Source organism: Mus caroli, unplaced genomic scaffold, assembly GCF_978045245.1.
Source record: "Mus caroli unplaced genomic scaffold, Mus_caroli_1 scaffold_4, whole genome shotgun sequence".
Lineage (NCBI taxonomy): Eukaryota > Metazoa > Chordata > Mammalia > Rodentia > Muridae > Mus > Mus caroli.
Window position 1 is genome coordinate 73327607 of NW_028227259.1, and position 14220 is coordinate 73341826.

A 14220-nucleotide genomic window follows, 5' to 3' on the forward strand; every position below is an offset into this window, starting at 1 on the left:
CTATATCTGGGGAAAATTTCAGATTAAAAAAAGGAAAGGAATTTATATACTTTTATATACATTTCTTAATCTGATTTTAACAGTTTCCATTCTCTTTTGCTCAAATGAACTAACTTGATGATACTCAATATTTTATGCTCAATAGTATTTGGTGTCAGAATTTCTTTCTTGTAGATGTTCCTATTTAAAGAAAGAAATTAAATAGACAGAGTAAATCTAATTTGTAAGGCCCTACCCATTCAATGTGACATGACTTTTGTCATGGTAATCCTCATTAAGTCAATAAATCTCTGAAGAATAGTTTTAGACTCAGGCTTTGTAACTGCAGGTCAATCTTACTCAGTCTGTACTTCTTTACTGCCATGCAGGTACACATCCATCAAGTAGTAGCTAAAGATGGACAATCCTTTCCCTATGGATCTTAGGAGTTGTTTAAACTGAAAGAAACTAATTTCTGTGAGACAATTATTACTGATCATCTCTCCTGGTTCCAGAACATGCTTTCTCAAAGAAAACTTTCAACTGTTGGGATTAGCCTCATTTGTTTTCTCAGGCAACCCCATTACCTACAGTATAACACTGCAGAAAATAGTATCTCTATTATTATTTTCTCCATGACTGAATACATAGGCATGTGCCTAAAGTAAGGTATCCATTATGGCCATTTTTACAATTAATGTACAGTTAACTGCACATTTTACAGTGCAAGGTAAGTTTCTGAAAGACTTGAAGAACTTTCCAATATTCATACTTCTAATTTCAAGACAGAATTCACCAGAAACTCTCTTAGATCTCGTTATTTCAGCTCATGGATCCTTATACTTAATAATCAACACAACAAACACTGAAATACTGTAAAAATGCAGGGCATACCGCACGCGCACGCACACAAACACACACACACACACACACACACTCCATTTTTAGAATCCTGGATCCTAGTCTGAAGGTTTTCTATGCATCCAGAAAGGCTATCACCAGTTCCTTCATCTGGTCTGCCATCTTAAACTTTTGCTCCTCTACCAATTATCATGGATAATACTTTATATATTTATATAGTTTTGACTTATCTGATCATTTTATGTGAAATTTTAATCTAGCCTTAACTAAGGGTATTTATTTTTCTTATATTCAAGTCACATTATCATTCTAAAAATCTATAAATAATTAAATAAGTACTTAATACTTAATTTATTTTAATTATATATAAGACTTAGAGAAAACATATTATGCATTTCTATAATTATGTGTATGTCATATATATTATATTTCTATATGTACATACATTATTTTCCCTTATTTAATATTAACTCCAAAATAACAGAAAAAATGTCAGATAATTTATAAATATTTTATGTAAGTTGTAAACATAAATATGGATTGCCTACACAAGTTCCACCTTTGATCTGCTGCTCATGAAACATTCAATAATCTTTATATTTTTATTTTTATTCCATCTTTGAGAATTTTAAGCAATGCATTTTGATAATATTCAACATCCTTTCCCAGTTCCACAAAGACCCATTCCCTTCCCTACCTAAATAACTGTTTCCTTTTTTCCCTTTTCAAGTCCAAATTGATCTGCTCATATTCTGTTGGATGTATGATCATCCACTGGAGCACGTTCCACATAACAGGGCCAACTCCTGTAAGAAAACTGACTCTGCCTCTTCCTGCAACTATCAGTTGCCAATGGATCCACATTTGAAGTAGGACATCAAGCCCATCTGGGTTCCATCTGAGTTCTATGCTGGGTTTTGTCTGGATTCATCTTGTGCATGCACAACATCTAAAGCTCTTCTATGTAAATTCCCCACTATATCTAATTCTATATCCACCCTTTCCAGCATTTACAACTTTTACACCTTCTTCTATAATGTTCCTTGAGCATTTAAGAATGAGTGTGATACAGATGTTCAATTTATGACTGAGCACTCAACATTCCTTCATTCTCTGGATTTTGTCCAGTTGAGAGTCTGTGTTGTTCATCACCTAATGCAAAAGATACACTACTATATGGGTATAATAAGTCATTGAGTCTAATGACATGTCTATTTATCAGAATAATGACAGTCTTGGGTAGCCCAACAGTGTATGATTTTCATTTGGTGGAGCTGGTAATAAATCTAACCACAAATGGATGGATATCTACTCTCATGATGGTTGTGTCACTATTATACCACTAAGCATGTCTCTAATGCTAGACTAAGCATGTTTCCAATGCTAGTAATTATTGGTACTTGGCAATATTGATGATTATTTTTATATTCTAGCTCTACGTATTGATCCTTCTAGCACTAGGAAAACTAGCCAATAGGTTTGAATCTTTCAGGTGAATTCTAATTTTATTTCTCTTTGTTCTATGACGCAAGCATCTGGTATCTTCAGTGATAGGGTCTTACCAATCCCAGGTTAACCAAGATCATTGGTACCAATATGCAATATAAGGGGAAATATGGGCCCTCGCTGAGCAACAGCTTCAAAAAACAGTAACCCATTTCTGATACTACACTGTTTATTTGTTAGCCTATTCTATCTAGTAAGAGCTTTGTCACTCAATTGTAAGATAACTCCTTTTAAGTTCTTTTTGTATGTGTATAGATTTTAGGATGGTTCTATAGTAGTAGGTTTCCTTATGATTTTTTTAAAAATGTGATTAGTTTTTTCTTCCTTTGTGCACAAACATAAGAAAACACCATTAAGTAAATATGTCAATTGGCGGGTTTCAAGAAGGAAATGTGTATCTGTTATAAATTTCTCATGGGAGGTTCCAAGAGGCCCCATTCCGCACTGAAGATCCTTTAGGAGTGAAGTCGGCTGGGAGAAACAGAGACCATTTTTTTTAAGGAATGATCCTTTAGGAGTGATATTCATGTTCAAGTAGACGTTATTAAGCTGTGCACATACCCATTGGCAGTGCTGCATGGACTTGGTGTAGAAATGAGAAAAACAGAAGGCATATAGTTGAAAGGGAGTCATGATGGAGGACAAAGTAGAAATTGGAGCAAAAGGACTGGAGGATTGGCTTTATCAGACACACTGTATGTATATTTGCTACCTTTCCACTGCCGTGGTCAGACCCATGTACTGGCTATTTTTTTGTCAACTTGACACAGCTGGAGTTATCACAGAGAAAGGAGCTTCAGGTGAGGAAATGCCTCCATGAGATCCAACTGTAAGGCATTTTCTCAATTAGTGATCAAGGGGGAAAGGCCCCTTGTGGGTGGAACCATTCCTGGGCTGGTAGTCTTGGTTCTATAAGAGAGTAGGCTGAGCAAGCCAGAGGAGGAAGCCAGTAAAGAACATCCCTCCATGGCCTCTGCATCAGCTCCTGCTCCCTGACCTGCTTGAGTTCCAGTCCTGACTTCTTTCAGTGATGGACAGCAATGTGGAAATGTAAGCTGAATAAACCCTTTCCTCCCCAACTTGCTTCTTGGTCATGATGTTTGTGCAGGAATAGAAACCCTGACTAAGACAGACCCATGACCTAGATAATGTGACTTGAATATAAGAAAGATAACCTAGACACTTTCTGAAGGATAACAGAAAGCATTGCAGCAAATTTCAGAGATTAAAATAGGAACAGAAAGAAGAGAGCTCAAGGCAGAAAGACTGAACTTAGGATAGTGTGAGGCTTTGAACCTGAGTGCCTGCCTCAGTGCCTTAATATCTAACAATATGGACATACATCTTAAAGCTCCAGAAACAGCATCACCACATGGAGACAGTGTTCAAATCCTGGAGTCCATGGGGAAATCTCTCTCATTCACATGACCGTTGTATGCATGCAACATTTCTCAAATAAGAAACATTTTAAAAATAAATTTACCAAACTTAGCAAAAGAAAACAAAAACATAAACTCAATGGAAAATACTTAAATTTCCAGAATCATATCCACTGATGTGGAAATTTGTTGAGTAGAAAAAAATTACTTGTATATTTAGAAATAAAATAGTGTTGTATCTAGCAAAATGCATTGAAATTGTGATTAACTCAGTTATGAGAAATAAAAACCAGATTTATAACAGAAAATTGTTGATAGAATTAATGTTGAAGTGTAATAAACTGCCAGCTCTTAAAGAGCATATGAAAACATCAATAGGAAAGAGTAAAAAATTAGAAAATATATATAACAAATTTCGCTTTAGAGTTCACTAGAGACAAGAAAGAGATACATACCACAGTAAGCAAATGAGAATTCAAAGATTGTAAAAAAAAAAAATAGAGTAAACTCTATGTTAACATTCACTGGTAAAATACATTAAAATATAACAAGACTTTTAAGCATCACACTAACACAATATTAAATGGTCCATCACCAGTAAGAAGATGGATAAATGGCATTGTATAACCATTAATGGACTCTGAGACTTGCTCTGTGTGAAGTAATTTAGAAATATTGATTAACTTATTGTAATAAAAGTCATGTATATTATTTACCCATGGACACATAAGCCCAAAATTCATGTGTATAAAACTGAGAAAATATATTTATATATACTTTATAAACCAGATTTCATCTTTAGTATAAAATACTAAGCCAATAAAAAAAGAGTATAGCTAAATGTATTTATCTATAAAGATTTCATTTTTTCACACATTATGTTTTGTTGCTGCTGTTTATCTTATGAATTCTTATTATTTGAAAATTGAACATATATATTTGGATCATAACCATAAAGACTACCTTAGTACCTAACCTTACCATACCAACTTCCTGTAGTGCTACCCCAACTCCTTCTGAGATTCACGCCCTCTTTTATATTTAATAACCTGCTAAGTCCTATTAGGGCTATCCTTGCACACATTAGTGACACTCGATCAACAGCAGAAGCAAACTACCAGCAACTAGGTCCCCAAAGGGAGAGTGAGTGACTCTCCCTCCCTTCCCTGTTATCTACCACCCATAACTCCTTCCATAGGAGTGAGGTCTTCTCAGGTCATTTATGCTTTTAAAAATATTTTGAACAGTTCCTAAGCTTTTGCAACATAGTTTATTAAGTCAGATTAGAGCTATAAGATTGAAAACTTTTTTTCTAATAAGAAAGAGACAGAAATATAGCAGAGTAGATTTTTGAAAAAAAATCTTGACTAGAAGCATAAATTTAGAAAGATGATAAAAATAAAATGATAAAAATATTTTTCATAATATTTGAGATATCTATTTTGAAATATTTCTTTTTACTGATACATAATACAGTAAAAAATACAGTTGCAAGTGTTACTAATAAAACATGAAAGGTGCCAACATTTTGGGTTTTGTCTGTTTTATTTATTTATTTTCTGGATGAACTCTGTCCTTAAAATTTTGGAACTCTGTGTGTATGTGGCGGTGGGGTATACACACAAGCATATGTCCCTCTGGAAAACAGAACAAGATGATAGAGACCCTGAAGATGGAGTTACAGACAGTTTCCACTCACCCAATGCAAATACCTGGACTCAAACTTTTGTCTTCTGAAATCACTGTGCTCCAAATGCTGGGTCACCCACCCCTTTAGCCCCTTAAATTGACTTTAGGAAACTAGGAACCGATGATCTTTTGAAACAGTCTTCAGAATTATGGTCAATATCCAAAGATTATGAATGTCCTTGTAGCTACTTCCATAGGAGATTTTTTTTAGAAAAACAAGGCAAGCATAATCTTCAGTACAGTATATTTTAAGTGGCCACTGTGTATAAATTATATTAAAAGGAACATTAAAGTCTCCATTTTGATTTATATCCGTAAAGCCTAACAAGACATAAATTGGATTTATATATGACACAATCTGTCAAGACGTTTACATTTCCTAAATCTTTGATGCCTCTATGCATCAGATACATGCTTTAAATCTGCAAGAGTTTTTCAAAGTAAAGGCATCATGTTGATTCTTATTCAATTACAGAATATTTTAAAGCACCTTTAAAAGGAAAGAATTCAGATGTAGTATACCCAAATAAGAGGACCAGGCCAGTTTCCTGTCCTGAGATCAAAAATAAGAGTATAGTATTCATTAATATAAGATCCTTGTGGAACACATCCTCAGAAGGCAAAGGAGACAAATGATTGTAACAGAAAGAAGTGATCATTTTTTTCTTCTACATGCTAATTGTGACAATCTGGGCTGTTAAAATGGAATTGCTACTAAGTAAATCCTGGAAATACCCGTTTGTAAATCCTGAAAATATGCATCCTGCATTTAAGAAATTCTCATATTGCTAGCTTGTAGTGATCATCTCAGAAGTACAAACAATGATTACTTAACGGCCAGAACCCTTAATTCTAACACTTCTAAATCTATTTCAGAAACTTGACCACACCAATAGTAAAATGTTCATGTTAAACTCAACATTCAATAAGCATTGATTTCCCGATTTATCCATGATCTATCCATGCAGCTGCAAGTTAGAATCTAGAATCTCTAAGTGTGTTCCCATGTCCCCGTGGCTTGGTAGTCTCTTAACATTGCTTTTCAGCTGTCCAAACATAAAGAGACATGTCAATTGACAGACTACATGTTTCCTGGGAGAAAATGATGTCTATAATCCAGAACTTCACTGTTATAGGAAATTACAGAGCCTTTACAGAAATGCTGTTTCTACTACAATGTTACAGGAGGTGATCAGAGAAATGATGTTTCCAAAAAATATCAAACTTCCTAATAGCAACTCATACACACACATGGCTGTGACCTATTTCTCATGCACTCATTCTGTAACTCTGGACCAATTTCAGTCTAACCCGGTCCGGAGCGTATGGTATCTGATTGGATTTGCACTGATGCCAGAGTATTAACCATTAGCACTGCACCTCATTTAGCAGGTGGAGCACCACTTACAGGGTTTTATTGTATTTATTTGTTTCTATTAACAAACTATCAACACAATGAGCAACAGAACTCAAACTCAATTGTAATAAGACCTGATATATCCATCCTGTGTCATATCAATGTTCTTTTTATACCTTACAAACACAAGGGGCCATAGGTTTTTCTCGCTTACCACTTTAGCACCAGGTTCCAAGACACTGGTTAACACATGGTGAGCACTGAGTAAATAGTTGTTAGATGAATAATGGGCAAGAAATATTCACTGAATGAATTAAGAGCTAAGGCTATTTGTTAAAGCATTAGAATTCAATTGGCCAAACTATTTTAGTATGGAGAAAATTAGATACTGCTTAAAAATAGATAAAAACCATAAATCTCATCAACCTCCCACTGAGTACAAGAACACTCTAACAAGCTTCTGCTTCAATGGATTTGGTGATAAGGCATCTATTATCTCTTTGTTGAAAAACTGTGGCTTCCTGTGACTTTCATTGCTTGCTTGTAGTGTGTGGTACACCTATATATAATAAATCTCACTGTGACTTTCTATAGAACCATGAAACAATAAGTTGCTATTCCTTAAAACAAATTGTATCTAAACTGTAAGTTCTTGCTTTTGATTCTTTTCTACCATGTCATTTTTTTAGTCATCAAATACTCAGCATTCCCTAATATTTTCCCCTAAAATAATGAACCTAGCATAAATGACCTACAAGATAGGTATGCACTAGATTTTCTATTCACTCTTTGAACCCACAATTATATTTCCATGACTTTCCATTTCTTTCTTTTCTTCAGTCTCTTTTTCTTCTCTTTTCATTACATAATAGCTCCTTTGTTTCTTTATTTCTTCTCCAGTCCCCATCCATCAAGAACCATACTCATTGATTTGACTTACAGTGCATTTGTTAATGTTTGGTATTAAGAATGCAGGTTCTGGTCAGAGAACATGTGAATTTTTTTTATTTAGCTCTTAAGAGCAAAATGACCCTTAATATATACTAAAAGTCTTTATGCCTTTGTATTTTCATTTGTAAAATGAGGCAAAGTAGCTAGAGTTTAGTCTCCTTTCATATATATGTGTGTGTGTGTGTGTGTGTGTGTGTATGTGTGTGTATACTAGTTATATCTATAAAGGTCACAAGCCCTTATATGAATATACATGTATGTATATTCAATTGAATCATTTAGTGTTGTTCTTAATGTTCAGTGACTAACCAATGGGATTAGATAACCTAGCAGGCAGCTCATTACTGGAAAATGTGATATTTGCATTCTCTGACTTGAAATTTATTTATACATCAATGGAGTTGCTCATTATGGGGTCAGAATTCACACACTAGAAGCTAAAGACTATCTAGCAAACCCAGTAGCAGGCATGAAAAACTGCCTATTGAGCTGTTGGACAGATGAGTCCATTAGACTATCAAAACAGTGTACTTTATTACCACTGTCATTGGTTGCCTCCCAGAATTCAAAGGCAAAACTCTATTGCTGAAGATACCACAAACTTCAGGTAAAGAACTTGAAGCAACAAAGCTGGAAGTGATGTGGCAACCTCCTCTTTGAGTGTTAGCTCCCACATTATCAGAAAAGGCTGTTACCTGACTAAGGAATTCTACCCATCACAAAAGCCAATGAATCATAACAATTATCAACCTAATGAGATACTATCACTGGTACAGTAATAAAATATTTAATGGAAGGATAACAAACAGCTTCGTAATTAAATTTAAGGATGACCAATAGAAGGAAACTAATGGCTGATTCTACAAACTTGCCAACTACCATGACAAGAGATGTCATACACCCTAGAGGAGAACCTTCTACTAAACCAATACAATTGTCAACTGTAGTCTCAGCACTTACTCTTGTATTCACAGATAAGAGTAACTCTAACCTCTCTACAAAGAAGCTTCTCTTTCCAACAAATAGAGAGGATTTCAGAGATCCAAAATTAGTCAAAATGCAGAATCCATAGAGTATCCATCCTCAATTTATACATCTACAATGCAACCCTTGTACTGAAAGCTAAAGGAAAACTGAAGAAGAGGATGTAGAAAAGTTGTAAAGGCCAATGGCTCCAAGCAGGAGACAAGTGGTTCTCAGCCTTCCTAACGCTGCAACCCTTTAATACAACCCCTCATGTTGTGGTGACCCAGAACCATACAATCATCTTGTTGCCATTTTATAACTGTAATTTCCCTATTGTTATGCATCATAATGTAAATATTTGATATGTAGTATATCTGATATGCAAACACAAAGGAGTTTTGACCCATAAATTGAGAACCACTATGATAGCCATGTTTTTTAGATAAGACATGGAAGCTATACACATGAAATCTCTACAATATAGTTGATTAAACAAAACTTAATAACTAAATGCCATTTGATATTGTAACATGGGAGGAGGAAATTTCTCAAGGTCTTACCCTTAGGTGAAGAACTATAAGCAGACTTTCTTTGGACTTTTGACATTCTGTTTCCTTATTTGGGCTATACATTTTTCTTTAATATAGCACATATAGAACTTAGCAGAAAGATAAGCTTCATTTATATAAACATTGTGTTTACCTCATTTGCTAGATTAAGCCTACCAGTAATTACTTTGTAATCAATTGGTATTGATATCAATAACTATGTTTTAATAAATAAATGATGATCTCATTAAAATCTAAATGATACTTAAGAATATGTAGTGGTTCAATATTTAATACTGCTGAATTTAAAACCACTTTAAAAGTTAAATAATATTAGAATTATGATGAGTCTACACAATATCTGCTACTATGTCCTTCTCATACTATTATGTGCTGGGATTTTCCCCAAATATTTTTAATCTCAGAATTGATTTTGGAAACTTAGTCTTCTGTGCATCAAATGAGAGCTGAAACTGAAATTGAAATTTGATGATGAAGACCAGGATTCCCTCTTAATACCTCCTATATAGGAATATTCACTGGAAATCTTTCATTTAAGTTGTTCCTACAAATTCCCGCCCTTCTTGGAAGCTATTTGCTACATGTGACCTTCATTTTCCTAAGACCTCAACTGCCATTATTCAATTTTCTATCCTACATTGACTCCTTCTTCTTGGGACTATACCTTCTTTCTTATACTCCTAAAACATAGAATCCCATGTATATAAATACAAAATGTCTTTGACCTCTAATTGCAGTATGAAGCATTTCCTTTATTGCTTAGCCCAAAGTCTTTCAATATACAGAATGGAGAACAACTGAACTGTAAGTTTGTATTTAGATACTCTAAAAGATTCTTTATCCAGAACTTTCATCAACTATAATATTCTCATTTCACAATCAATTGGTCTCTGGAGTCCTTTCAGTATGTTCAATCATGGAACATTTACATGGTTACCATTGGTATTGTACTAGAAAAATAAGCCTAAATGCTAGAAACATATAAAAAAATCTTTTATTAACTACCACACTCATAAATTTATTCCTGAAATTACCTAAAATAATATATTTTAAAAGTGGTTGCATTTAATATGGAAAACTGAATGCTGCAGTGGACTTTTTAAACTTTTAGAAATGTTTAAATAGATTTCTTCAGGTTTCCAAAAATGTAAATTCTCAAAGGTTACAATGGCTTACCTTTTAGAACTGCTAAAATTTTAAGAGATTTTTTTTTACTCCATGTGAACTTGATTGTTTTCCTTTTATTGTTTTTTCTAACATTACAAAAGTGACATGAAGCTGGCGAAGCATCAAACTAAGTTTTCAAGATGCCACGGCCTCTCCTGGAGGATGAAACCCAGGATCTATGAGCAGAGCTTTTTAGATACAATAAGATTATGAGCTTTAATAACTCAGCAATATGGAAAGCCAATATACTGTCTCTCTTTGCTCTTTATGGAAACTAATGTGGAAACAAGACCTCCCCATTGATTTGATATAAAAAGTAATATAACCCAAGTTAGTAAATCTCTAAATAGATGACATTGAAAGTGTATTTTAGAAACTAGTATGACACTGAAATTCTTATAGGCAGAACCTTTGATGTGTTGAGAAGAGAAACCTTAAGTTAATGGGGAAGGGGAGAGTATTTTTATGATCATGTATAGTTTATAAGTAGCGATGACAATTTTCTACGAGTGTGCATTGAGAAAATATAAAACTCATCACAACTTTGCCTGCTTTATAAAATATAGCCATAAATGCTCATAATTGAGACACTCAAACCATGGAATCGTAGCAATATTTAGATTTGTTTCAATATGCATTTGTTGATTTGACAATAGTAATCCAATTTATCTATATAATAATGATAAATGAATTATTTATAAATTTGAACCCTGTAACTTATTTTCACTCTCTCTCACACACAATAAAAAGGAGATGGTGGTCACATTAGAATTTTCCTCTTCAGTACTACTCAAACCCATGAAAATACCTTTAAATCACAGAATATGTCATTTCAAATCTCGGATGTATTGACTATGACTATTTGAAGCAGTCAGGCAGGGTTTATTGCTATCCTACATTTTGTAGATGAAACTACTGTAGCCACTGAGTTTAAAGAGATGTGTCAGGTGAAAGCATGCATACAACGAGTTCCCTCCCCACAGCACCTCAGAGCTCTTTACCCTGAGCAGCATGGTGAGAGTTTGCGAGCCAGCTACAATGAATGAAATGTGAATCTACTCCGAACGAAACATCTATTTGGATAGACAATATGCTCTTTGTGAGACAGTTATCCCTACATGACTGAAATAGAAATGTGAAGTTATAAAGCTAAAAAGAGCATGCAGGTTGTTACTCCAGAAAAGCACTGAGCCAATCTGAGGTTTCTTTTGCAATGGTATAAAATTACCATTTCTCCTTAAATATCTTCTGCTAAACATGATATAGTCAAGGACATAAACCATTACAACATAGGGTATAGAATGAATCATTCATTACATTGTCTGTACATAGAGGACATTTAAAACTCTAAGGCAAAAGGACGGGCAGAATCTATGAAACCTAAGCATACTAAATATCAGATTTTTAATCCAGAAAGGCCAGTGTTGCTTATGCTCATATCCAGTGCTCACATTCTGAGGATATACAGATGTTCAGCTATTGGTAATGACAACAAAAATTCATATACAAAAATTATCTTCACAGTAATTGTGCTTTACTGGGATTCTAAGCAGCAATAAAGCATAGAATACTATAACCTGAATGCAAATTCATTTAAAGCAAATGAAACAATGAATGAAAAGCATAAAAACTTTTAAAGTGTCTATGCCTTAACCAAATGTGACAACATCTATATTCTGTCTCCTTCACAGCCCAAGTGGGAGATTTTCTTTCACTCGCAGGATGACTTCAAAGTTTTGAAAGGCTTTACAGTCCAGTGTTGCTCTTGCCACACTGAAGATTTATGTATGGTAGTACCACACACAAATACAGCCAAGACATTCAGAGTGTCCTGAAAGACTTTCAAAGTTGTTTCTAATAAAATAGATAGTTATTTCTGATATTTTTTCTGTATATATATGTATATATATGTGTGTGTGTGTGTGTGTATTTATGATAGATGTATAATCAAACCTAGCTTATAAAAGAACAGCTCAATCAAGAATGTTACCCAAAAACAAATGAGAAAAAAAAAAACCATAATATTTGCTTATACACAAACAGCATAAACAACATGCTATCTAACACAAAGTTTCTGAAATAACTTTGTCTTTAAAATGCAGAATCATCTAGAAAGTTCATCAGCACCATTCAATCCCAAATATATTGGCAAAGTCATTTCTACTCCTAATCTCCTTTGTGGAAATGAAGCCTACATTAGTTTATAATCCTGTAAAACTTAAAAACAAATGAACTAACGTCTATTCTCCAGAAATAGGCCAAGTTCATGCAGTCTCCAAGTAAGCAGACTCAGAAAATACAATGATGGCAAACATTGCACATGTCCCGGAAAAATGCAAATTGCTTGGAATGATTTTTTTTTTTTTTTAAGAAAAGAAAATTAGAGACAGTTTCAAGTCCTTGAATTTACTCACCAGTTTCCCAGATGCAGGGTTAGTAACAAGAATATCAACCTCACTCCTCTAGTTTGACTCCACAGGAGGGAAGGAGAGAAGAGGAAGGCTTTCCCAGAACCCATCGGGGTCGCTTTTAAGGTCCTTCCTCCACAAGCTCAGTCCCCAAGCCCAGAGTTTTGCCTCAAGCCACAGCAGCAGCACAGTGAGTACAAGGAGTGGATAGGCAGTACACCTCCGAAGCAGGTAGGATGCGACTCCCAGCAGAACTGAGCTAAAGAGCCAATCACACCGGGTGGATGCGGCATAAATTATCTCAAAAAGAGTTGGACCAATCAGCGTTCCACAAAGGCGGGGTTTCCCATACTAGAAATCAAGCCCAGTGGGGAAAAGGGCTCGGTTTTTTTGGAAAAGAAAAATAAACCTCTTCTCAGTTCCAGTCCCTGAGAAACATTGGTGTGGTCTTGAGAGTCGGACTCCCGAGGGAAATGCTGCTTCTCCCGCTGCCCTGATGTTCTATATCGGGGCCACTACCTCTTCCCTTTCCTTGGCTAAGAATCACTTATTTGTTTATTTTTATTGTTTATTTATTTATTTATTTATTTATTTATTTATTTTAATTTGCCTTCAATCGAGAGCCCCGGGTAGTGCCCTGTGGACAGAGCCCAATTGACTCTTTCTGCTCTGAAGAGAATATTGTTATTTTTTTATTATAATTAATTATTGTTACTTAATTTTGATTCCGGACAGTGTCTTGTTTCTCTTTGCAGACATAGGACCTGACACAATGCCCTGCACAGATGAGCTCTCTAGAGCTGGGGAGAGTAAAACTCAGTGAATGAAAGAGCAGGCTGGACTCATTCCCCTTAAGCACGTTTCCGTCCCCACCCCCTCCTGCTGCCTGGTTTCTAGTGTGCCGATTTGCAATGTACATCTCTCTTCAGTCAGGAAAATGACAGTAACGGAGAATACCAGGCAAGTACTCTCGTATTTTACAAACACAAAACCCATAAAACTGATTGTACTAGCTCCTTCAGTCAAAGGCGTTGTTGTAACGTTTGGCCTGGGTGATCCTGTTGCGTTACTCCTGCCCAAGTACATTTCATTTGCATTTGTGGAGCTCCTATGTTTGGTTCCTAACTTCAGAGGCTCGGCTCTGAGTTCTCAACAGAGAGCCCAAGGGTTACCATGGCAACCAGAAAGCCTCTGGCAGCTGGAACAACTGTACTGCAAAGACCCGTGGCTGTGGAGAAACAGGCTCAGTGCCCAGCCATCTTCTGCCTTTACGCCTTGATAAATCCGTGCTTCCCAGGGATGTCGCCCAAGGATGGGGTCCTAGGCTGCATCATTAATCACTCCACACCACCTGGAATTGCCCAAATTCAGAAATGAAGTGAAATGTA

At 35.2% G+C, this 14220-nt stretch overlaps 1 protein-coding gene across 1 annotated transcript in view; it reads right to left on the reverse strand.

The window, feature by feature from the left end:
* The window catches only part of Gabrg1 (gamma-aminobutyric acid type A receptor subunit gamma1), a 79038-nt gene extending 65947 nt beyond the window's left edge, over positions 1-13091 (reverse strand). Inside the window, exon 1 of the mRNA XM_021163034.3 lies at positions 12839-13091. Within this exon, the coding sequence (XP_021018693.1) occupies positions 12839-12942 (104 nt within the window). The 5' untranslated portion in view covers positions 12943-13091. The remainder of the gene's footprint in view (positions 1-12838) is intronic.
* Between the last annotated feature and the right edge of the window lie 1129 nt (positions 13092-14220).